The sequence below is a fragment of the Barbus barbus genome, assembly GCF_936440315.1.
Source record: "Barbus barbus genome assembly, chromosome: 30".
NCBI classification, from domain to species: Eukaryota; Metazoa; Chordata; class Actinopteri; order Cypriniformes; family Cyprinidae; genus Barbus; species Barbus barbus.
The window spans coordinates 6,265,488-6,292,750 of NC_136758.1; the positions used below are offsets into that span (position 1 = coordinate 6,265,488).

The 27,263-nt window shown below is 38.2% G+C and overlaps 1 protein-coding gene across 1 annotated transcript; it reads left to right on the plus strand.

Moving 5' to 3' along the window:
- The first annotated feature begins 269 nt into the window (after positions 1-269).
- LOC306850307 (uncharacterized protein) lies at positions 270-27,263 on the plus strand. The gene is made up of 5 exons (XM_079385873.1): positions 270-883; positions 14,103-14,184; positions 17,043-17,518; positions 19,782-19,835; positions 25,502-27,263. The coding sequence occupies exons 1-5, from the start codon at positions 815-817 to the stop codon at positions 25,625-25,627; spliced, it is 807 nt and encodes a 268-aa protein (XP_079241999.1). The 5' UTR covers positions 270-814; the 3' UTR covers positions 25,628-27,263.

The window sequence follows — 27,263 nt, forward strand, 5'->3', positions numbered from 1 at the left end:
GAACAGCTTCACATCAAGAAAATTATTCGTATTTGTACAGTACGATGCACAATTATGAAAATAAATAAAAAATAATATGAAAAAAATAAATAAAACCTCACTTAAAATAAAATATCCATTCAATTAGGTATGCTCTATTTGTGTTTCCTAGGAAAAGCGTCGCACTTGACCCCAAACCATTGAAACTCTTCATATCCCTTTAAGATGTTACTGTCCCGCCTCCTTTTAGAACGCAATGACATCATCGGTTTAAGCAGCCAATAGGAGTCGAGCATGAGCTAGAGCGAGTAGTATGTGTAATGCGCAAACGTATGTGTGTATCCGTGAGTGTGTGCGTGTATGAGTGCGATTGAGATTCTATAGACTTTTTTTTATTATTATATACACTTCAGCTTCATCGTCCATCTGTCGTTTGGAGTAAGGTTAACATTGATTTTACCCATCTGGATTTTAAAAACGTTTTTTGAGGAAGAATGTCACTGTCGCTGATCAATTCAACACAATGCAGGAATTAAATAGTTCTATTTAATTAAATTACCTTCATCAGAGTAATAGAGCAAGTTATGAGACTTTTCTTATATGAACTTGTTCCTTCTGCACGGAGATCTGCTGTTGTTTAGGCACTGGGAACTCATGATCGTTGTTTATTTGTGTTTTAGCATGAGTTTGTTTGCATGGAGCTGAACATCTCAGAATAGACTCCTTGACTGTTCTTAGAAAGACTTGATCAATCCAGAGTTTGTGTATCAGATATGAATCTGTAATCTGAAGAAGTGATCTTAAACAAAGCTGAGAACAACCAAGGAAAGACAGAATGCTTAAGACCCTTACTAAAAAACTAAGAAGACACTCTCTAAATGAGATTCATCCTTTTCAACTAAAGGTAAGTCAGTATATAACTATATCACATAAAACATGCATGTGTTAAAAAAAGACTTGACTGGATGAACAGTAATGCTAAATATTTGTAGGCCATTAAATATGCATATTTATACAATATAACTATATCACGTTCAAATAAAAGTAGATTTATAAAAAAAGAAACAAAAACTGGTCATACTTTGATACAGTGTTAATGTTACACAAAGAAGTACTGAATGAAATCACACATTATTCTTACCTTTGTCATAATTTACAGTAACATACAGTATATTACAGTATGTAACAATATCTTTATTGTAATGTGAAAGTGTTACCATAAAGCACTTTGTCTTATGACTGCCGTATTGTCCTACATTGGATTGCAGACGGTATTTAGCATGCACATGTCTCAGTGTACTACTATATATTTGTTTAAGCTCAAGCTGGATTTGTTGCATGGAATAGGTTTCAAACCTTCCCACTCTTTCAGACTCCTGTGCATATTTATTCAAGTGATCACACACACATACACTTGAAACTGGATGAAAAATATCCTCAGAGACTATTCAAAAACTATATGTGAATGAAAAACCTTTATTTGAAGGAATAAACTAAAGAGCCAGATGACCTCGTGAGTTAAAAGTTTTAGCAGGAGAAAGCATGATGGCATCTGGCTTACGCCATCTTGAAGAACCGTCTTAAAGTAATACAACACCTTTCTGGAATCCATAATTACTTCACATACTGGACCTAATGCTGGTTCTCTGTTAATGCCACATTGTTACAAAGTCATAAATGCATCACGTAAGCCTTTTGTAGAAGCATTTGTCCGTATGCTCCTTGTTTGAGCACATGGTGTGATGTTCCACAAAGATGTAGCCTAAAGCTTGTATGAGTTTATTTCAAGAAAGAGTCCACTCCATGGATCACCACATGGTAGTTTCCACATTTTCCCTATTACACTTTCAGTTGATTGATGTGTACGACTGCTTGTTCCAGTTTCATTATTTGTCATGAGAGGTGTACCCTACAGACATTGTTTGAGCTCTTTGCTGGCAGATGAGTTGTTATCTCTTCAAAGGGAGGTAATGTGGCAGGAGCAAGATGGAAATTTACTTTAACACTGATGATGAATGAAATTGGAGAGGCCACTACAAAGGTGTGACCATTTAGGACAATTGAAAAAGTGGGAATATACATTTAATGTTGTAGACATGTTGTTACAAATCTGTATGATTTACTTTCTGAGGCCATATTGTTGTGTAAGCTATACCTTTAACTTAAGCTCCTGGTGTTATTGTGCAAGATTCATTAGTCCCGGTTATTCCAGACACAAAAAAATAATTAGTTCTGCCTTTGAAATGATTTTTCGCACCGTGGGAACCTTTTCATAGTACCCGAACTAATTGTGGAACTACCCACTTTTTGGCGTGTTCGCACCACAGGAACTAGGAACGGTTTTAGTTCTAGGAAGGGTCGCTAACAGTGACGTAAGTGTACGCTGATTTCCCAAACGCACGCGAAACACCGGATACCCGTCAGGTTTAAAAAGCCATGTAAACATATTTACTCCACGAACATGGAAAACAACGATAACAGCATTTGTCTGCAGTGTTGTGTTCTTTTCTCAGCTTCGATGATATTTAACACTGCAAGTTGTCATCGAAATTTGAACTCTTAGCCCAACTTTTTCCTCTTGCAATTGCGTAAATTGTGTTTACATTCCATCTTATCACGAAGCCCACGACACACCACTAAAACAGCTCTGATCACCACGTCCTCCATTCACCGGTTATTGACATTTGTTAATGCCACGACATGGTACAAAAAGACATCGCTGTCGGCCGCTTCTGCTACCGCCAACGCAACCAGGAAAACAGCCCGAGGGAGAAACTGGTTCTCTAGGAACTACGCTGCTGACTAAAGTTCTAAATCAGGAACTAAGTTCTGGAACTACGTGGTGTGAAAGCCCCTATATAGGCCACATGGGCTTGTTATTGAGAAATGGCTGTTTAGGTGTAGTTTTAGTCTACTAATAATAGAAGTAGTAGAGACCAGACATGAAACTCTCACATAAAGGAAGATGGGAAGTCGTTTTGACTACTCTGTGCCAAAGACTGTTATTCCTGTATCAATGGACACATGTCCTGATCTCAGCTTGACCCTTTGGCTTACACTAATAAATACAATTACGGTGGTTGGAGTGTGGCCTTCTGCTAGAAACATTTTTGGCATTGCTGGGTTGCTGAAGGAAGCCGTGTGTGTATAATTGTCTGTATTTGTCATGTTTGAGTAGATCTAGTAGACCACTGAGAAGCTTTGGAAGAAATTTGAGGATCTTCATGGCAGTGTTCCCCAGATACAAGCCAGAGGAAGAATGACCTTTTCACAAGAATGACCGTTATGATTTCAGTATTTAAATTTTGAGCACTGTGTTGCAACTTTTGACCTGCACACAACTCGCTGTCCACTGTAACACTTTAGCATGATACTCCATGATATGGAGAGGCTTTATTAAATTAAAAATACAGAAGTAGAATTCAAATGTTAGTTAAATGAAACAACACTGTACAAGAAGGACATAAACAGATCTATACTAACCCAGAAGCTAGAGTTGCCCAGAAATCTCCTTCATGCATGAACAGACACACACACAGAGCTGCAGTCATGGCCCCCGAGGGCTGGTGTGTTTGTTTGAGTCTTGAAACACTGTTTATTGTGTGTCTTCCTGTGTTTGAGTGTGTCCTGTGTCATAGCCTTTCACTTGATCCCCTTTTGATTGGCTTGTTCTTGTCCGCTTGTGTAAAAATTTAAAAACGCAGCTGTGAGTGTGGCTATTTTATTTTTTTTCCTTGTGTGATTTTAAATTGACCACAGAGGACTTGGCCTAAACACTCCCATGGTTAGCAGACTGCTTTATGTTACAAAAGTGCCTTTGCAAGTCTTGCAAGACTCTGTTGGAACTTTATCAGCACTTTATCAGATTCGTTTATTCATTCATTTGCATCTACAAAACATTAGATTTCCGACCTACATAAATTTGTTGTGTTTGCACACAAGCCAAAAAGGTCATTGACTTTATGTCAGTTGTGCAGGCTTAATGTAAATTGTCATGAAATGTAAGGACAATTGGCTGGATTCACACGTTCACCTAAATCTTACTGCCAAACCATGAAGAGTTTGTCAAATGTTTGCGTTTCTATAAGCCAGGAGGGGAAAGACTGGAAATGCTAGCTCAATGCCATTTACATGTTGGCCAAACACTTATTCTAGCAGCCAGGCTAAAGAAAGTTGTATACTTGGCATGGTTTTAGAGAAAAAAAAAGTATTTGGCAACACTAAGTAAATGTGACGTTATGAATTTGTACCACATTTATGCTGTAATAGCATTTTTAGCTTCCTGCTCGAGGAATTTCCACTTACTCAGTATGTAGTATGGTTAGCCAAAGGCAGAAATGCAAATGCACTTTGGCTTCTTGGGCTGCAGTAAATTTTATAGTCCTTTAACATAATTGGTAGCTTATGTCTGCAAAGCATGCATGTCATTGTAATTAAAAAAACATTATCAGATATTTTCACCAAGCAGTTGTATTATTGCCTCATTGATTCCTGCTGTTAGTTTTGTTTTTTAATTGCAGCAAAGCTTATTTCAACATTGATAGTTCTGCTATTGCACTGGGTGCAAATGTGAAACATGCACGGTTGTGGCTGGTAGTGATTAGGCACTTTCTGCTGGACATTGTTAGCAAGTTGGTCAGAATTCAGCTGTGCTTGGTTATAAATATTATCAGGGAATGCTGAGACTTGTGAAACCCTCAGTGTTATAGTAGAAAGCACATGAAACATGCATAAAAAGCTGTTTGTTACATGTTTTTATAGTTGAAGTTGAAAATTAAACATTGTGAAAAGATTTGTTAAAGTGGTCACCCAAAAATGAAAATAGCAAAATACCTTCAAGGAACAAGACCTTTACTTAATATCCTAATGATTTTTGGCATAAAAGAAAAATTGATAATTTTGACCCATACAATGTATTTTTTTTGCTATTGCGACAAACATACATGTGCTACTTAAGACCAGGGTCCAGGGTCATATATAAGATATATTGAGAAATATCTATTTGTCCATACATTGAAAATCAGTGGGCTCCAATATTGTTTGGTTCCCAGCATTCTTCAAAATATTTCTGCATAAGAAAGAAAGTTCTGTAGCTTTGGATTGACATGAAGGTAGGTAATGCAAATTTTTCAACTATCTCGTTTAAGTTTGGCTGATGTAATGAAAATGTCAGTCAACTGAGGGCAAGCAGACATTATTATTATTTTAATGTACTGAAATGGAATCTGATTTTGTGTTGCTTTATGAGACTCCGGTATGTCTGCATGCATATGAGTGTTAAGTACAGTACGGAAGGAGCGGGGTGGTGCGTTACAATGGTTACACTTAGTCATTTGCTGTCTGTGGAACACGTACGATCTACACCCATAGATGTGCACACAAACACACAGAATGGCCATGATTACAGGACCAATCACCATCCTAAAGTGTTTAGCAGATGGCTTAGTTAGAACTCATGGCTGTGACACACATGCTGACGCCCAGTATGCAACTCTCACCTACCGCCCACTACACAGCATACTGCTTTGACATCACAGACATCATTAAAACCCTCAGAGGGACTCTCTCTTTGAGAACTCTGAAGGAAAACGGGCCAGGACCATTAATTTAGCTATCAACATTAAAAGGTTTTCATGGTTTAAAACATTTTAGGTGCATAGTGAGAGAATTGGGCCCTGTTCCAAACCTTGTGAAGTCCAAGAGGCTGTAGGGTGTCCCATTTGTCATTTGATTATTCAGAAGGGTGATCAGAAGCACCATCTTTTATGCTGCACTGCATTCTTTTCTGATGTCTGCACAGTTGCAGACATCATGGTGGACTACACCCAACAGTGTAGTCCACAAGGGCAATTTAGGGCAAGTTGTGGTCTCCATGGGTTGTGGACCCTACGTACTTACTATACTACTCATTAGGTCATTCAAAGTAACACTTGCATATTTTCTGGGTGAAATATATTTTAATATCTATCTGAGACATCTCTGGACTGCTGTTGATTACCATAGGAAATGCCTTGTTTATGAAGATAAATAAAAAATGTGTTTACAGCAATGCACTTGGAATAGAATCAGTGGAAGCCTAGCAGGCAAATACGTGGGGGATTTATAAACACAAATGTGACCCTTATATTTTTGCTGACACCGATTAATACTTTGGTTAAGGCAATTGAGCTATAAAGTTAATTTAGTTGACTTGGAGCAATTTCTGGTTATGCCTTAATAGCTTTATCAATTCCAGATGACCTTGTCAGGATATCAATGAACGGTTAACACTCTCTTTTCCTGATACAAATATAGTCCCACCCCAAATTCATTTCATTGCTTGAGCCAATATTGCTGTGTTGGGCTGAGCCAACCCTAACCTCAAACCTAAACATAACTGTGACTGGGGCATATGCAGATCATATGAAAATGTACAAATGACATTGTTAGAATTCGTAGGGTTTTGCCACCAATTCGCCAAAACTTAAAATAGTTACAAACTGCCATTAGATGATTTTGCCATCTGGTTTGTTTTGATAGAGTTTTTGGTCTACAAATGGTTTACTTGTAGTTTTATCTGCATTTTAAGCTGTGATGGTGAAAGTATTTTATTAAAATTACACATTTCACCTTTAGCAGCTGAAATAAAGGTCAACGGTAACCAATCAGAGCACCTCTCATTACGGGCCACGGCAAAATCAGGACCTATTGACGTGTTCCAGGACACACAATGAATGGAATTTACAGCATTGTTACTTTATTGCGCTGGTATGTGCATTGTTTTTTTCTGTTTTAGGACATGCCTAGGTGCCCTCATAATGACGTTAAGACTGTCATGTCATTGACCTTTGAGCATTATCACACTAACAGCTCATTTGTGCGCCAACAGCTTTCTGAGGTGATATCATATTCATACACACCCTCTGCAAAGCTTGTAATCCATGACCGTCGTCACTGACCCTAATCTACCCCACACATTCAAATGCGAATAGCCAATGCTAATCCAGAAGGCCATGACAGCGGTGGCACCTCCCTGCCTCTCTCATTCCCAGACTGTTTTGCAGGATGGTACTGTAGACCCTGAGGCTACAGGGCAGCTGATTATGTTACATATACAAACACATTGACAACCCTACAATTTATGAGCTCAAACAGGGCCGGAGGATACAGAGAGTAAACCATAAACTATGCAAACAGCTCTGCCTGCAAGAGCAGTGCATTGTGGTCAGCATCAAACCCTCATGCAAATGCGGTTTTGTTGCATATGTTAATGCAAAAGGATTGTGCTGGTTTATGCTGCAGGAAATGTATGGGATCAATTTTAAACCAGATAACCCGCCTGTCAGGGATTCCAAAAACACTTTATGTATTAAATCATACAGTTTTAAATCATATACTTCTCTATAATGAGGGATTATTGAATTCAAAGCCAAGGAAAGCATGCCTTAAAGGGATAGTTCACCCAAAAATGAAAATTTGATGTTTATATGCTTACCCCCAAAGGCATCCAAGATGTAGGTGAACACACAGTAGAACACAAACAAAGATTTTTAACAAACTGTTGCAGTCTGTCAGCCCTATAATGGCAGTCAATGGGCCTCTCCGGTTTGAGAAAAAAAACATACACAGACAAAACCAAATTAAACCCAGCGGCTCGTGACGATATATTGAGGTCTAAAGACATGAAACGATCTGTCTGTGCAAGAAACTGAACAATATGGTGTTTTACCTCTGATCCACCACACTGTCCAACTGTCCTGAGCGCGTTCACAACAGCCGGTGCGTGACCCGTCTTTATCTTCTTGCTTTATGGCGGATCGCAGACTTATTACCGCCACCTATCTCTCAAATGGATCATTGACACTCCTAATTGAGATTGTAGATAGAGTGTCACTGGTCCATTTGAAAGATTGGTTCACGGTAATGCACTTATGAGATAAAAAACTTTGTTTGTATTCTACTGAAGAAACAAAGTCACCTACATCTTGGATGTCCTTGGGGTAAGCAAAACATCAAATTTTCATTTTTGGGTGAACTATCCCTTTAAGGGAAATTTCCATGCTAAATTCATTACAACGAATGGAGTTAATGTTTCTTGGAATGTTTTTAGCTTTTTTGTCATTTTTTATATGTTTAATATTAGACTACAGTCTGTTATCCCTGACAACAACATTACTAAACATATGGGTTTTTTTTGGGACATGGTACCATTCTATTCTTTAAAGTATATTTCAGTGTTATGTCAATTCCATGAATATGGTAAACATTCAGCACCATGAGTTAAGTACCATCACCATGGCACTGTCAAACTTTGTAGTATTGATATGAAGTATAACTTTTCATCTTTTTTTTCAAATTGTACTTCATATTGATAAAAGTTATGTATTCCCACAGATGAAGGAAAGGTATAATCCATGTGTAAGCAAATCAGTTCAGGTCCACTGCTTAAGACATGCAAATGCAGAGAGAACCGTCACCCGTGTGATTCACACCTACATGAGTACAGCTCCCCTGCAGAAAGGCATGCATTTTTGTTAATGTTGGTTTGATTTAACATACTTATGTTTCAACATGTACATTGAAAAGAACTGCTACAAATGGGTGTTTACCAACCTCATGTCACCCCAAACAAAAATGTGGCCCTGTACTGTGGTGCTCATATCATATAAAGTTACAAAGAAAATCATTCAAGCACATTAACATTCCTGTGTTATTCACCTGCCCTACCAAATTTGTATGTCAGTTGTTCAGATAAATAACCAGTCACTGGATGAATGTGCTACCTGTTGAAGTTTTAATTTATGCCATTGAGGCAAAGTTAAATAGTGACCATGATGGAGAACTGAAGTCTTTTCTATTCAACTTTATTTTCAGCGTGCTTAAGCGATATTACTTAATTGATATTTACGGCTCTAAAATCGAAACATTTAAAGTTAACGACTTCCATAAACATCCTGCTCTTATCCTAATCCTTAAGGTTAGAACTTGGTGAAAGCAATGTAATGGATGAGAGACATTCATTCAAACCTACTTCTTTTTAAATTTAAAATCATATTTTGAATAGCTTTTAAAGGTATTTAAAACATACTGTCGTAGTGTGAGGCAATATGCTATCTCATGTATCTTCAATCTTCAAAGCCAGTGGCATGTGAGCACTGGCCTCCTTTGAACTACATGTTGATACTGCCTAAACAATTATTTGAGAAAAAACAGGCTGTACTTTCATTTCGGTCCAAAACCATAGTGAATAGCTTAAATGGGTAATTTTACCCTGATGCTGATGATTTTGACAATAGCTCTGTTAACATATCTTTACTTAAACACATGCGTACCATAATCCCCTGTGAATATGTTGTCATCCCATCTGGGGGCAGTTCCCTGGGAAACAGGCCTCATGCAGTGCTGCAGTATTTAGTTCAGTCACTCCGCTGTGTGTATGCATGTTTGTTTGTATGTAGGGTTCCATTACTAGCCAAAATAATATGTCAGATCACCATTTAGGCTACCTTAAAAGACATTACCTTCTGCCTTAGACTCAGTATACATAGAGCCTGTTTTTTTCTGTTGAAAACACTACTGGAACTGCTTTTTCCTTTTTGAGCAGCTTTTTGTGTCTACACCCATGAGATCCTATCACAGCTATTCAGTGCAGGCAAAGAACCAGAAGTCGACTTAGTATCAGTAGTGTTTTCCCTCTTGACACTGAAGCGAGTTGAAACGAGGCTGGATGTATAAGAACGCTCCCAGGATCTATTGATTTGCTGCCACCATTAAGCCAAGGTCACTTGCCAGCTTCTTGTAGCGCTGGTATTGTGTCACCCTCTGCCTATTTGAGAGAGCTTCGACACAAGGAGGCCAGTGTGTACGGTTGAGGCTATGCTTTTTCAGTTCATAGTCATATTTGCTTTATTGGAATGGTAAAACGGCTTACATAACCAAACCATTAATAAACATTTGGTCATTATCACAAAGTAAACTCCTCCAGAGTGATGCAAGATCACAGTGTCAAGGTTGATTTCTCAATATTGACAGGCTGACTGCATTTATACACAAAAGAAGTCTGTATATACACTGAACAAAATTATAAACGCAACACTTTTGTTTTTGCCCCCATTGTTCATGAGCTGAGCTCAAAGATCTAAGACTTTTTCTATGTACACAAAAGGCTTATTTCTCTCAAATATTGTTCACAAATCTATCGAAATCTGTCTTAGTGGGCACTTATCCTTTGCCGAGATAATCCATCCACCTCACAGGTGTGGCATATCAAGATGCTGATTAGACAGCATTATTATTGCACAGGTGTGCCTTAGGCTGACCACAATAAAAGGCCACTCTAAAATGTGCAGTTTTATCACACAGCACAATGCCACAGATGTCACAAGTTTTGAGGGAGCGTGCAATTGGCATGCTGACTGCTGGAATGTCCGCCAGAGCTGTTGCCCGTGAATTGAATGTTCATTTCTCTACCATAAGCCGTCTCCAAAGGCGTTTCAGAGAATTTGGCAGTACATCCAACCGGCCTCACAACCGCAGACCACGTGTAACCACACTAGCCCAGGACCTCCACATCCAGCATCTTCACTTCCAAGATCGTCTGAGACCAGCCACCCAGACAGCTGCTGCAACAATCGGTTTGCATAACCAAAGAATTTCTGCACAAACTGTCAGAAACCGTCTCAGGGAAGCTCATCTGCATGCTTGTCATGCTCATCGGGGTCTCGACCTGACTGCAGTTCGTCGTCGTAACCGACTTTAGTGGGCAAATGCTCACATTCGATGGTGTCTGGCACTTTGGAGAGGTGTTCTCTTCACGAATGAATCCCGGTTTTCACTGTACAGGGCAGATGGCAGATGGGTTTGCTGATGTCATCGTTGTGGATCGAGTGGCCCATGGTGGCGGTGGGGTTATGGTATGGGCAGGCATACGTTATGGACAACGAACACAGGTGCATTTTATTGATGGCGTTTTGAATGCACAGAGATACTGTGACGAGATCCTGAGGCCCATTGTTGTGCCATTCATCCACGACCATCACCTCATGTTGCAGCATGATAATGCACAGCCCCATGTTGCAAGGATCTGTAAACAATTCCTGGAAGCTGAAAACATTCCAGTTCTTGCATGGCCAGCATACTCACTGGACATGTCACCCATTGAGCATGTTTGGGATGCTCTGGATCGGCGTATACGACATCGTGTTCCAGTTCCTGCAAATATCCAGCAACTTCGCACAGCCATTGAAGAGGAATTGACAACCTGATTAACTCTATGCAAAGGAGATGTGTTGCACTGCGAGAGGAAAATGGTGGTCACACCAGATACTGACTGGTTTTCGGACCTGCCCGGACCCCACAAATACAGTAAAACTGCACATTTTAGAGTGGCCTTTTATTGTGGTCAGCCTAAGGCACACGGGTGCAATAATCATGCTGTCTAATCAGCATCTTGATATGCCACACCTGTGAGGTGGATGGGTTATCTCGGCAAAGGAGAAGTGCTCACTAACACAGATTTAGACAAATTTGTGAACAATATTTGAGAGAAATAGGCCTTTTGTGTACATAGAAAAAGTCTTAGATCTTTGAGTTCAGCTCATGAAAAATGGGGGTAAAAACAAAAGTGTTGCGTTTATAATTTTGTTCAGTGTAATTGAAGTCTGTATATAAAAGAAGTCTTGTATATAATTACATTCAGAAACAGGTTTTCTGGTGTTGTTTACGTGCATTTCATTTTTTTTTTTTTGTTCCCGTGATTGCTCTTTTTTTGGGGAATGCAACCTTGCAGTAGGAAGAAGAATCTGCAAAGACATGGTCATGGAGATATTATATTAATAGCTATCTCACAATACAGTATTATTACTCTTGAGATGTATTATCATTCAAAACTTTGATATTTTGCAATCTTTACACAATTGTTTCTCATTCTCATTTCTCAAGGAGGCCTCTGCCTTCTTTGTAGATCGAGCCAGATAAATAGTTTTAGTTTTGACAATAGGCACCTCGGTATAAATTACTGTAGGGAATAGCATACCTTGGTTTAGCTCTTTTATCATAGCATGAAAACAGCAGTCTATTGTGCTGGATGGTGTCGTGAACTGTATAGGTAACGCAAGTTGTACACTCACAATGTGTCGTAACCATTTTTTTTTTTTTTTTTTTTAGAATAGATTGTGTTGCCTTTTCACATAGTGGTCAGTTACACTTTTCCAAAGAAAAATAGCTGGGATTTCACTTGAAAGGATAGGAGGATATCTTGTTTGGCGTCCACTAACAAAAAAAATAACAAATCCAACAACTTCAATAATAGATTTGAAAATACAGTACATTATTTAGCCTTTTTATTTGTTGAATATATGTCCGGTTATGTTATTGAAAGACTGCGCTTTAGTAACCATATATCGCAAAGAAACATGTCTGAGCAGTTATTACAGTAAACCAGCCTAGTTATGTATGGGTTTCCTGAACTAACCCACTAACTAATCAATTTGGAAAATACATTTTCTACTGCAGATTCTCTCCTCTCAGTGTGCAATACTCGTAATTCGATTCTGTACAAACAGAATTTTCAGGCATGATATTTATACAACCAAACTCATTCCAGGAAAGTTCTGGTTGCAACAAAACCAAACTAAACAGCTATTTTTTTCTCCTAGTGGGATTGATTTGTGTATTCTGTACATACATGGAACAATAAGGGCATTCACTCTGTATTTATTTGTATGGTTATCACCCCTAAAACTACTAATGGGCAGTAGTTACGTAATATTAAGTAATACGTAATACTAAATGAAAACCTAGAGTACTGCTTCTTACAACCGAGGATGGTGTCTGGCAGGGGTTTTGGTGGTGAGGAATGGTAATTTATGGTGAATTTGAGATTTGAGACAGACTGGATTTCACTGAGTGGAAATGGCTCTTCTGGGGGCCCTGAGCTGCCATGAGATCCTAGTGCATGTGAGAAAGAGTGACACATTTGAGTCATTCAGTTTCTCTCACTGTTTGCTTAGTGAAAGGCGAAAGAGATGAGAAGAGAAGTGGGGTGTGTGTGTGTGTGTGTGTGTGTGTACTTGAGAACAGATGGCAGCTGGTTAGCTGGGCTTGGACAAGGTAATTACCGTGCACTGTGTTACTTAACTCTTTACTGCTGCAGTCTGTTGGGTTTTCTCTCTGTTCCATTCTCTCATTTGCTGATAGACTTTTAATCAGTTTTGCTCTTAAAATAATCTTGTCGAAATGAATTTACAATGGGACACAGCTAAGCTGTCATAGCAATTGGTGTTGTGGTTTTGGGTGTGCCTCTTGTTTTTACTTCTCTTAACCTCATGCGCTGTTTCTTCTTTTTACACTTTCGGATCTTTATTCCAACTTTACTGAGAATGTATTTTTCCATTTTATCACACATTCTAATCTAATCACACCTCTCATCTCAGTTGAGGTGTAGATTAGTGAATGGTTAGTGCTGATTTCTAAGGCAAGCATTACTGAAAATATTGCTCATACTGGGTATTAAACTTTGATATATCACATTATTTGTGCTATGTGTGGCATGATTCATGTAGATTATAAAGGTGTTCTATTATAGTTTTAAACAATCAGTCTTCAGGTTTTCAGCAGGCAAATGACAAAACGGGACAAAAAAAAAAATCCCATAGACTTGCATATCAAGGGAGCAGACTTGGGAACATGCTAGCAACCGAAGCATAACATGCTAAAAACACTCAATACCTTAGCAACCACATTGCATTGCTCTGGCAAACATCCATATCGCTCTTGCATTATTGAAGGCATGGGTAATCATCACACTCAATTTCTTTAGAAATTGCAAGAAGTTTCTTTGGTAAATTGACAATCCCTTTTTTAGGTTGGATTGTTTGCAAGAAACATTCAGCACTTTCTCCATATGCTTGCTTCACCCTTTGTAATATTAAACGGTTTCCTAAGAAGTTGCCTAAGTGTTAGTCACTGGTCTTGTCATGATAGCAAATGATAAGCAATGCTTTTATGTTATTAAACTAGAATGCAGACGCTTGAAAAACTGCTTCCATTTGCCTGTGTGAGCCATAGGACATGACAGTATGAGTATTCTTGTTTGTATCATGGTGATTCAGGATTGTCTGACCTTTGCTTTGCTTTTGAAACAGATTTCCTACCATGGCAGTGAGGAAGGGGGGGAGAGTGAAGACTCAGAAGGCGAAAACCAAGAGCTGGCACAGATTGACAGAGGTATGTGCTTTTTGCCACATGCATATCAATATGCTTATGCTTATGCAATATGCATATGCTTCAACAACTAATTGTACATAGATAATACATAGAATAACACATTTACATAAGTTACTGTTATGTTTCTAAAAGCAAGGTTTTGAAACCTGAAAGTAAGTTACTAAAGTGTCCTACATTAAAAGGATACTCCACCCAAATATGAAATTTCTCTCATCATTTACTCACCCTCATCCTGTCTCAGATATATATGACTTTCTTTCTTAAGTGGATCACAAAATTAGATTTTTAGAAAAATAATTCACCTCTGCAAGTCCATAAAATGCAAGTGGAGGGGTCCCTCAAAGTTGACGCTTCAAATCCATGCAAAATGAGCATGACAATTATCCATAAGATCACTTTACAGTTGATCTGAAGTGAAAAGATAGGTGTTGGTATGTGTAAGAAAAATACTAATGTTTTAAGAGTAAATAATGAGAGAATTTTCATTTTGGGGTGGACTATCATGTCAATATGCATATCAGTCAAACTGACTGCAACAGAAGGTGAGCATCAATCATTAGCATCAAGCCTTTTCTAAATGAAACAAAATTAAAACCCTTAATGCAGTTCAACCAGTGCTAATTTTACGTCTATAGTAGTGGAATAACTAAAAAATGTGTACATGCATGGGATCAGCATTAGAAGAGAAGTAATGGTTAGAGTAGAGCCTTATTATGTCGAATAATCAACAGATTAAATGAGTATCAAAATAGTTATTAGTTCAACCCGATAGTCTGTCACATACATAAACTTTGAACTTGTAGGTTAAAAACCCCAAGGCATAAACTTTATTTGGAGTCTATAGAAAGACCACGTGCATTTTAATCATACTCTGCTTGTACCTGCTGTACTCTCTGCCAGCAAAGAACAATGAAAATTGGTTTGGTCTAATCTAGTATGGTTTGGTGTATCGTAGTTTGAATTTAATTCAACTGAGCAGTGACTCAATACAGTTGTGGTCAGAATTATTGGAACCCTTGGTAAATATGATCAAAGAAGACTGTGAAAATTAACCTGCTTTGTTAATCCTTTTGATCTTTTATTTAAAAAATTCACAAAAAGCTAACCTTTCATTGGATAATAAGAATTTAAAATGGGGGGAAATATCATTATGAAATAAATGTTTTTCTCTGATACACATTGGTCACAATTAACGACACCTTTTTATTCAATACTTTTTGAAACCTCCATTTGCCAGTTTAACAGCTCTAAATGTTCTCCTATAATGCCTGATGAGGTTAGAGAACACCTGACAAGAGATCAGAGACCATTCCTTCATCCAGAATCACTCCAGATCCTTTAGATTCACAGCTCCATGTTGGTGCTTCTTCTCTTCAGTTCACCTCACTCATTTTCTACAGAGTTCAGGTCAGAGGACTGGAATGGCCAGCAGAAGCTTGGTTGTGTGCTCAGTGACCCATTTTTGTGTTGTTTTTGAGGTTTGTGTTTGGATTATTGTACGGTTGGAAGATCCAAACATGGCCCATTATAAGATTTCTAATAGAATCAGTCACTTATTGATTTTTTATCTGTTGGTATTTGATAGAATCCATGATGCCATGTGTCTGAACAAGATGTCCAGGACCTCCAGCAGAAATATAGGCCCACAACATCACAAATACAGCAGTATATTTCATTGTACACATGGGGTACTTTTTATCCCTGTGTTCACCAAACCCATCTTGAGTGTTTGCTGCTAAAAAGCTCATTTTTTAGTTTCATCTGACCATAGAAGCCAGTCCCATTTGAAGTTCCAGTCCTGTCTGATAACTGAATATGCTGGAGATTGTTTTTGGATGAGCTAGGAGAATTTTTCTTGAAATCCTCCCAAACAACATGTGGTGATGTAGGGGCTGTTTGACAATTTTTTTTAAAGGTTTTCTGACCCCGAGACTCAACTATTTTCTGCAATTCTCCAGCTGTGATCCTTGAAGAGTCTTTAGCCACTCAAACGCTCCTTCTCACCGTGCATTAGGACGATATAGACACACGTCCTCTTCCATGCAGTTTCATTACATTTTCTGTTGATTGGAAATTCTTAATTATTGCCCTGATGGTGGAAATGGGGATTTTCACTGCTCTAGCTCTTTTCTTAAAGCCACTTCACTAATTTGTGAAGCTCAATTATCTTTTGCTGCACATCAGAAATATATTCTTTGTTTTTTCTCATTGTGATGGATGATTAAGGGAATTTGGGCTTTGTTTTCCCTCCTATTTATATTTCTGTGAAACAGGAAGCCATGGCTGGATAATTTCATGTTCATAATCACCCTAGAGTGCTCAAAATTGTGAATATGAATGGGAGTATACTTCAGAGATATTTTACTCTTAAGAATTTCTAGGGGTGCAATAATTGTGTCCAACGTGTGTTTGAGAAAAACATTTATTTCATAATGATATTTCCCCCCATTTTAAATTCTTATTATCCAATGAAAGGTTAGCTTTTTGTGAATTTTTTAAATAAAAGATCAAAAGGATTAACAAAGCAGGTTAATTTTCACAGTCTTCTTTGATCATATTTACCAAGGGTTTCAATAATTCTGACCACAACTGTATGGCATCTACCAAAGAAGCGAAGACAGTGGAGCTTAGGTGATCCACCTTGTGATGCAGTTTGATACTGCAGTTCAGTATTAATGCAGACTAGCAACTATCCTCTAGCAATTTCATGTTTATCAGTGTGAACAACTCCTTAAGGAACAAGACATTGTGCTCTTGAGCAAGACACGCAAAACCAAGATGCTTCATAGGATTATCCCTATATTAAGTTTATTTTAAGTGCTAAATGACATCCTTCTGCTATATTACACCCCTTGCAGAGCGTCGACGAAACTGCGCCTTGACTCCTCTAGCTACTAACCAGCAGCACAATCAGGGCATTCTTTCTCCCGCCCACTTACGCCGTCTCCGTTTACTCCTGGACCCAATCTTGGACCATCACAGTTCTGAAGAGGAGCTGGAGCGCATCGCAGGAGCCACTGGGGCTGAGGGGGGGCGAAAGTGGCACAGACATGGAGACATGAGCAGTGCCTCTAGTGACGAGGAGGTGAAGGACCTGTGTGGGCCAAATGAATCGTCGGCTGGACCTCGTTTGAGCGCCACATCTCCCAGCCCTGTTCTCTTCAGCTCCTCTCCTCCTCGAGCTCTCAAGCCTTCCCACACCCCTGCCCGCCTTCCTGTCCGGCCCATCATTCTCAGCCACTTTGAACCACCTTCCATGCCTTACTGGCGGCACCGGCCCACTTACACAGGGGAACCAGGTCGCCCCAGCTTGGACCTGGAGAAAATGCAGCAGGTAAGAGACACTCATTTTCCCTGAAGTTCTTACTTGGCCAACAAGAAACTTTGTGATTTTGCAAGAGATGACATCACCATCTTTTGTTGGTCCTTGAGCATCATATTCTATAAACAGTAGTAGTTTTAACCCTATATGCTCAACCTTCCCTTGAAGGAACACTCCACTTTTTTTTTGGAAATAGGCTCATTGTACAACTCCCCAAGAGTTAAACAGTTGAGTTTTACCATTTTTGTATCCATTCAGCCGATCTCTGTGTCTGGCGGTAGCACTTTTAGCTTAGCTTAGCATAGATCATTGAATCTGATCAGACTGCATTTTGCAGAAGTTTAGATTTTAAATGATAAAACAATAGTTACTTTTCTATTAAGGTGAAACTATGTGAACTCTTTTTGTTTCTCCAAAAGTATGGGAAACTCTGGTTACTCTGCTAGGAAACCCTTATGATTTTGAGGGGAATTGACTACATATAACCATCAAAAAGACCTTAGGACCAGTCACTGTTAAAGTTAGTTCTTCTTAAATACTTTAATTCCAAAGACCATCTTCTGATGTAAAATCTCTTCAGAATACTGTTTCAGAAAACAGTTCTTGTTGACTCAATGGCTGAGTTTGAAAACAATGCAGGACAAATGCACACAACTATACTTACTCAGACAACTCCATGTGCTCCAGGGCTTTGTGCCCGCCACCTCCAGAGAGAAAGAGAGGATGACAGATGTCAGCCCCCCTCCCTTAATTTAAACAAAGGCCCAATAGAGTGAATCTCCGAGTGAATGAAAGAGCAAAGTAGGACAAGTAAACCTAGTAGTTTTGTCTTCAGGTGTTCAAATATACAGGCCAGATTGTGTAGAGTGGAAAAAAAGATACTTGGAGACAGAAAGAGCAAAAAGGCGAGAACAGAGAGAGAGGAGCCGAATGAAGATGGCTGGGAGGACCATATGACTCTTGGAGAGCACTGTGTGTGTGTTTGGTCAAGTGGAATGGGAGGTGTTGATGGAAAAACAATATGGGAGACTATTCAAGTTAGCTGCTAAAAGACCATTTTGCTTTAATTTTTAAAATCAGATCTGTTTTTAACCACAGAATAGCAAGTCTTACTAAGCCTTATCAGCATCATTGCCTGAAGTTGTAAACGTGAAATAATCCACGTCCATCCTCACTCTTCTACGTATCGCACATTTAATGATATACGACAGCTGTTATGTTAATATGTTGTGCTACATTTGGCCAAGATTCGTGTTAGTTTTTCATTATTAATCCTTACTAGCTAATCCTTTCCTGCACATATGCAGTTACTTATATCTCAAATGTAGGGGTCCAGCTATTGTTTGAGTGAAATGAATGGTTTGTCTGACAGATGTCTAAATGCTGCCCTCCATGGTTGAGTGAGCTTGACAAACATTATCTCCTTATTTGGGAACTTTGAAATGAGGCCGAGCTCGTTTCAAACTCCACTTGGGCTTTAACCATGGCTGCCTTCCAGTCACGCAGATCTGGACAAATTTGACAATTCCTGGGTTGTTGTTTTTTTTTCCTGGGATTTTCCCTTTTTTTTTGCAGTATGTTCATGCTGATTTTTTTTTCCCCCATACAACAAAACCATTCAGAGTGAATGAGATTTGAAGTTCAAGACAAGCAGTAATTTAAATCTACTTTTAAACTGCCTTTAGACCATTAATAGTCCTGGTCCTTAGTGTAGCCTGAACATTCTTCTAAACATCCCCTTTTTTGTTCTACAAGAGAAAGATTGTCACACAGTTTGAAATGAGGGTAAATAATAATGTAGAAATTTTCATTCATTGCAGGGGTTTTTTAATCATAAAAGTCTTGTATGAGGATCACTCATTGTTTTCAGTGTAATGAACAGCTTAGACTCCTGAGTCCTAAGTACACTGTTTTTAAAATGAACTGTAAAGAAACAGAGTTAACCTCTGATCTTGAGTCACCAGGCTTCAATTTAGCACTGACAGTAGAGTTCTGGGTAAGGAAAGCAAACAGATTTCCATGGTTGTCCTGAGGGGGCGGCTCACAGGATGTTTTGCTTTGTTACATAAAAGCGTCATTAGTTTTGGTAGCCACAGTGGCCCAGAGCTTCCAGGGCTCTTCCAGAACAGCTCAAGGGCAAAAAAGCAGTAAATGTTTATACTTAAAATATGAAAACCTGTTCCTCCTTGTGCTGTTGTGTGGAGTTTGGCTTTGTATAGACTTACGGAATGTTTGTCATCTAACCACCATTTCTCCTTTCTGCTTTTTGTTTCAGAAAATGCTTCTAAAAAAGAACTGTGGAGGGAAAACGAGGACTATCAAGATTAGGGTGAGTGCGTCAAAAAGAAAAAAAAGTAGCCCCTCAAAAAAGTATTCAGTTAAACCGAAGTGTCATCTGTTATAAAGAATGATTGCATAAGCACACTTTTCAAAAAGCTGACAAAGAATATGTGTGCAATTTAAAAAAATATATATATTTGACAATTATCTGGTTCTCAAACCTTGTTCATAATTAAATATGGATAAAAAGTAAAAAAATACAGACAGATAGATAGGTCTAGATAAACTGTAGTAGTATGATTTCTTTGAATGAGAGTGGTTAGATTGCTTTATAAAACGCTGACATGTGAGCATGCCTTGTTTCGGCGGTGCACTGGAGCATGGCCAAAGTGCACCCGCTGACCCTCATAGCCATGGCCGTGGACCCCGGGTGTTTCTTTGGCACTCGTCACACTGGTCCAGAAGGCCCGAGCTCAATGATGCCAGTGTGTGACGTCATTATGAGCTCGGCACCTTTTGGACTGCAGAACAGTGACTCCTGCTTGCCTCCTCCTGCCATGCATGGCACAGGAACTGGAACACTCTTGGGCAACCCTGGCTGCAGACCAGGCTGCTGGAGTCAGAGAAATGAATTAGAAACACAATCTGTGTCACCTCTTAGGGGCCCCTTTCAGAAGAAGAAAAAAAAGTGGTAATACCTTTTGTATTCTTCGAGATACCTTTCTGTAACGTTTAAATACCACAGCATTCTCATATTCACAGAATGTTACCGCGCTAAAATGTTATAATAAAATTTGTAAATAATAATAATAAATTATTGTCGCTTCCTGAAATGCAGATTTACTTGAATGTTCTATTTTCAAAATAATTGCTGCGTAATTGTCTTTCTCTCTACTGAACATCCAGAAACCTCCATTTCATCTGTAGGAGATTGGATGACCGTTTTTATTAGATTAATGGAAAGAGGTGAGGAGAGGAGCTAGGGATGAAAAGAGAGAGGGAGAAGGAAGTGTGTGTGTTAGGATGAAGTCATTTTCCATTTATAGAGTGCCGGCTGTTGCAGGATCTACAGTCATAGAGAGAAAGATGTTCATCGCTTCACTCCTCCGCTTTGTTGTTGTTTTCAACTTTCTTTCGCTCTTCCCACTCTCTTTTCCTTTGCCTTTTGTCCTTGATTGTTGACTCTATATTGTCATATTATTATGGATATCTATTTGATCAGACACGCTCAAAAAAAATCCTCCTTGGGTGCCCACATCTTCTGTTCCATTCAGGCTCTCGATTTCTTTTCCTTCTCCACCACTTTCGCCCGAAGCTTATTATAGTTTAGTGTTTTCAAATTACTTTAATATTATTTTCAAATTTTAATTTCAATATAATTTTAGAAGCTTTTAGCAACGGTCGATGAATGATTTGAGAATTCAGCATAACATGAGTCAGTTATTCACATCTTTAAAAAAAAGCATAACCTTTTGTATTTAAAGTCTTTAATGTGAATGCAACAATGCAATCTGCCAAATATTCCACAAAAAAACATGCTTTTACACCAGTGATGTTCAGTGTACTTCTAAAATGAGGAGGCAAAGTCCCATTTCTCATTTTACCTTTTTTAGTCCAGTATACATTTGTGTTTGTGTTGATGTTGATGTTAAAGGCACATGGGAAAGCATGGGACGACATACCTTATGCTTGGAACAAGCAATCAACACCATGATACATTTGTATGGTTATATCAACATACTTTTGCTGCAAGATATGCTGGGATGGACTCTAGCACTCCCTGTGACCCTACTAGGATTATAGGTTTTAAAAAAATGTATGAATATTAACATCGTAGTTATTAGTCACATCAAAGTCTAATAATGTGATTTTCCGCACCGCAATAACTGATCATTATTCAGTAAATCTTTGAAAAACGTGGAATGATGGTCACGGCTCAGTTAAAATGAACGGTGCACCTATGTGCCTAAGAAATTGCTATTGAAAAAACTAAACAAAAACAGGCTTATCCTCTATCCATTGATATTTTCAAGCCAATTTGTAGACTTGCGAAAATTATAACCTTATCACTTTCATAGGGTCTCAAACTAAACATAGTGCTAAGTAGACATGGATTCCTCTCACACAACATCTGTTCTGTATTTCGGCTTGAAAATTAAACCACTGCCATGGATGTCAGTGTTGGATAGTGTCACATAGTGATTTACACACCATTTAATCTTTTCTTGTTGATTCTCAAGCACAGCCAGTGGAAAACAAGACACACACTGATGGTTGTGATGATACAGAAACGGAACCATTTGAGACTATATTTTAGCTTTTAAACAACGTTACATTCTTACAGGGCAGCCTTATTGTGGCAGTGATGCTTCAAGATTGGTAAAACTGTGTCCAAAACCACACATGCTATATAGAAGGCAGAACAAAGTATGCTTGAGGAGTAGTATGTCTGAATCTTTGGTTTTCATGTCTTCTCCCAAACTAGGCCTGACAATTCTCCATGTGAAGATAGTATAGATGGATATGATCAATTTGAGCTGTAAAACAGTTCTACGAAAGGCAAGTGTCATTGTTCAGCTCCATTTAGGTTATTTTTATTAGTTTTTAAAATTAGATAACTGTGTCAATGTCTCAAAGGGAAGTTGTAAATAAAACATTGGGGAAAAAATACTATTTCAATGTTTCTACTTCAGAATTTGACATTTAATTCAGTGTTACTTGCCACTTGTTTAAATTATGAAAATGTACTAGCGGTTTCTGAGTGAATATTGTTTCAGCACAATTTTTTTTTCAGTGTACAAGCAGAAAAAGATGATAGTGTCATTGAATTGCAAAGTTAGTGACATTTTCCAACTCTATTCTCATCTGATTGAGAATAAATCAATAATATTATTGATTATTAATGGTCATTTATACACCTAAACCCCTAAGTCACACTTTTGTTTTATTTTATTTTAATATCTCATTCATTTCAGTTTGTGAAAATGTATTTCAATCAATAGTTTTTTTTGTCTTTTAGTTCTAATATACAAAAGTAACCCTATAATAATCAGTATTGGGCAAGCTACTTGGAAAATCTAGTCAGCTAAGCTAGCAGTTACTCTACGTTAAATGAAGCTTCACTACACTGTATGTATGCACCTGTATTTGCATGGGTATGCTCAATTTAGCCCAACCGCTGTAAACCATAAAGAAGAGGAAGTCACCGTCATACCCAAGTACTACTGTTGGGTACACAGGTGTGTGTATGATGGTGGCACCACTTACAGTATCAGTAACCCTTAGCAGTTGTATTTCCAGTTTGAGCTTGAGCTTCAGAAATGTTTGGGAAAATGGACGCTACTGCACTACTTGATCAACAAAAGAGCTTTGTTAGTGAAAAGCTGTTTGATTCAGAAAATAGCGTCGCTACCACCACGCTATTGGGAAGTGTAGTTAAACTAGTAATGTACTACTTGTAACGACAGTACTGCCCAACGCTGATAATAATAATTCTCTTCCACTCACTCTCCACTTTCTGTCCATTCCCAACTGCACATGTAGTGGTTGGGCCCCTCGTTTTATCTCAGAGCCCCTGTCTCTCTGCTGGCCATGCTCCAGGTGAGCGCTAGAGATGGAGAGGGAAGCGGCTATCTGGGGGCCTGTTTGGGAAGAGGGAAAATCATCATGGGGGTTTGAGGTCTGGGACATGACCAAAGAGCATGAGGGCTCAGAAACATGAAAGCAATGAACCAAAGAAGGAGAGAGAAAAAAGTCATTGGTGGATGAAGCCAGAGAAGACAAACCGTCTCATCGCCTGGATGAGTTTTGGTCCAAACTTGTTGACAAGACAGATGTCAGGGGTTGAGGGGTTAATTCTTTCCCATGTATAAGGGGTATAGTGTGTCGTATAATGTTTTAAAAACATTATGTGGTCTTGAAATGTACTTGGAAAGTACTTGTTATATTAGTTTATAACAATTAGTCTTCCTACAATTTCATGTATTTGTCAGCCTAGGCCTGCAGAGCTATTTAAACTTAAAAATAAAGAACTGTATTTGATAGTTTGTCATTTGCTGTTAGGAATGCATTGATGAAACCAGTTTAAAATGATTAAACATAGAACATTGCTTCCTGAAGGGAGATTCATGGAAAACAGCTGCATACAGCAAGTAAATGGAATTATGTAGCACTGCAATGAAACCCTGAGGCCTCCTTTTTATTTTGATGAAGTGTTGATCTGGCCCCTTGATAGATTGAAAACCTCAAACAGAGTGGCTATTTGACAGGAAAAGAGCTTAACTTTGTGGTACATGCCTATATATCTTTGTGAGTTGTGCAATTTTAAGCCAGGCTAGATTTAGCTGGCCATATGTGAAACGTATTAACTACTTCTTTTATTCCCAAGACAGGAACTCCTCCTTTCTCTGGGTTTTTCAGGTTTTGCTCATTTGGTTTTACTCGGGTTTTGTTTTAAAGATCATTTTGGTCATGTAAGCCAGTGATGATACCCTAGAGGAACATTTTAGACAAAGTTCACCATGTTAACTGTAGTACATGCAAGTTAAAGTTGGATGGAGTTCAACATACAAAAATGGCCAGAAAACAGTTTTAGTTAGTGGCTTAAAATTAATGCATTATTTGTTCACGTATTTGCATGATTAGTCAAATTTAATCTTTTTACTTTATATCGGTTACATCCAAATTTCGAATTGTAATACTGAAACAAAATCAGTATGGAATATCTAGAATGTCACATCTTTAATAACATAATAATAATAAATGAATTATGCATAAATTAATGAATAAAAATGCAAAATGCGTTTCCTGTTCTACTGGAAATGCAGTCTGGAACAATGATATTTGTTGTATTGCAAGTGAATTCAACATTATTCCACCAAACATCTGTAAGACTTGGATTGAAAATCCAAGATCATGCAGATCTATTGAACAACTACATATACAACTCAGATAAAAGAACAGGGTCAGTTAAATGGGTGTGGATATGATTACAGTAAAGAGACAGATGCCAGAGACATCTAGCATACAAGCAAAGTGATGATGGTTGGGCTGACAGTTAGGCAAATTGATTGGAATGGACTGCTTATGCAAAAATTGCTAGTATAGCATTCTTCCATAGCAAATGAGGTAGTAGTAATATTTCTAATAAGCATCAATTAAAAGTAATTACACTGTGTGTGTGTGTGTGTGCACATGTATTGTGTGTGTGTATATATATATATATATATATATATATATATATATATATATATGTATATATATATGTATATATATATGTGTGTATATATGTAATATATGCATATTTGCAAAATCTATTTAAGATAAAGTTATGATATCTATGTATAGTTGATCAACAGATCTCCATGATTTTGATCAATTCTATCCAAGTTTACCTGGATTTGCAGATTTTCGGTGTGGGATAATGCTGAATGCACATTCATTGAAGTGTAACATATCCTCAATATTTAATTTTGTGGTTAATTTTCTCACAAATTACACTGCATTGGACTGGAAGCATTCTTGCAAACGCCACCCTCAGCTCCGACCAACACAAAGTGGTGCTCAAGCGCACCCTTCTGAATCATAAAAAGACAAAGAGTAGCCCTTAAAGTCTTTGTATTACTTCATGGCCACTCACTAATAAATCAAATCCAGTTTTGATGTATTGCAGTTGCCATTATACCCTTTTTTTTGTTTCTTGTGGTTTCCTCACAGAACCTGAGTGGTGGTCGTCACGCCCCCCGATACTCCTACGATCCATCCATCTTCGCTTTCCGCCCTCTGAGCAACGCTCCACCCTGCAGCCCCCTGCTCCCTGCCGAGGAACCTCCATGTGCTTGAGGGAAAGGACTGGAAACTCGCAGAGACGAAACATCACACATTTGTGGACCAAAAATTCCCAACATAAAGACAATGTATGTTTGCATTGCTTTTATTTTGCAGGATATTAGTGTGAACAAAGGCCCCGTGATAAGGCCTGTTGACAAAACAGGAAGTGTGATCAGGGCCAGAATGTAGGAGAGGAATGAGGAGACGGCAACCTTTTGCCTTTAGCCGTCTCATCCTCTCTCTATCTCTCAGGAAACCCACTTAGAACTTATTATAATGACAAGGTCATGACCACTGCGCTATTATAAAACCACAACCAAATGGTTTGGTCTCTCAGATGTGTTTAACAGGAGTGAGGAGAGATTGGTCAGTGGTTTGTAGATAACGTCTCATGATTGGGCCACATGGTTATGTTGAGACCATTGGATTTGAGAGTAAAATGTAAGACCACATTTAGTTTGCAGTTGGTTTACACAGCAAAATATGATGAGAAACAATCAGTTTGATGCCAGAATAGGCCTTAATTATTTTTTGATAAGAGTTTTTCGATCTATAAACAGTGTAAACCGGAAAGCTAACAATCAGATACAATGACAGCACAGTCCAGATATTCCAAGTCATTGTTCAACATCAGATGTTATGTAAGTCTGACCATAACAATGTATCAGTAATCAGAGCTGATTATCTGATGTGCATTCCAAAGTAATTAAATCTTAAGCGAAGAACGAGAAAAAAAAACAAAAAAAACACTATACTAGATTCTTTCAACATCATATATTAAACGTGCGCCTTACTATGTAGCATACTCAGTACTATGTACCTAAATACAATGAGTTTCACCATCAATATCTACCATCGATATCTATTTAAACGCACCAGGGATGAAATCATACACACAGTGGCTGAATTGAATACTAGCGTACTGCATCCTGCAAAATACACATTGTATACTGTGTACTATTTTAAAAAATATATTGTGAAACAGGATACATTATATTTACAACAAATGTTTTCAAAACAGTTTGTTGTTTAAATGGGGAAAAAAGGTTAGTTTGCAGTAATTAATTTCTGGAAAAAAATTCAATCACACTGGAAATAGAAGGTTAAGTCGAACGGTGTACTGTGAGATATAGTATTTTCCAGAAAATGTGGATACTGTTCACACTATACTACAACATACAGCAGAAATAGTAAGATGAGTATGCTAGTATACCATTCCAAACATAGCCTATGTGTTATCCTTCTGATGTGTAGAAATTAAGTACAGAACTTGACATGTGATCTTAAATATGGACAGCAGGAATCCTATCCATGCAGTATATTTAAGAACCGATCCTTCTGAGGATTTTGATTGTGGATGTAATGTATTTAGCAGCATACTTCAATACTTTTTACTGAATGTAAACTGCAGTTGTAACCCGTGTAAGGGTCAATAAGCTAGGCCAACCAGAGGGTGAACAATAAGGACAATTATTCGTAGTTGTTGCATAAGTTTCACCTAGGTGTTAACGTGTATCTATGTGAAACAAATACAATATTTTTGAAATATAGCTATTGGGGCATATAGTGCAGTACATGCTTGCAACGTGAAAATTTGTCCTTTTCTGTCTCTATGCCTCAAATGAGGGGAATAAATATTTCTTCCCAG

Excerpts from the sequence above, each read along its gene's own strand:
- LOC306850307 (XM_079385873.1), top strand. The coding sequence starts at position 815 with ATGCTTAAGACCCTTACTAAAAAACTAAGAAGACACTCTCTAAATGAG. Across the intron at positions 17,519-19,781 it reads ACCTGGAGAAAATGCAGCAG|AAAATGCTTCTAAAAAAGAA; the intron begins GTAAGAGACACT and ends TTTTTGTTTCAG. Across the intron at positions 19,836-25,501 it reads CGAGGACTATCAAGATTAGG|AACCTGAGTGGTGGTCGTCA; the intron begins GTGAGTGCGTCA and ends GTTTCCTCACAG.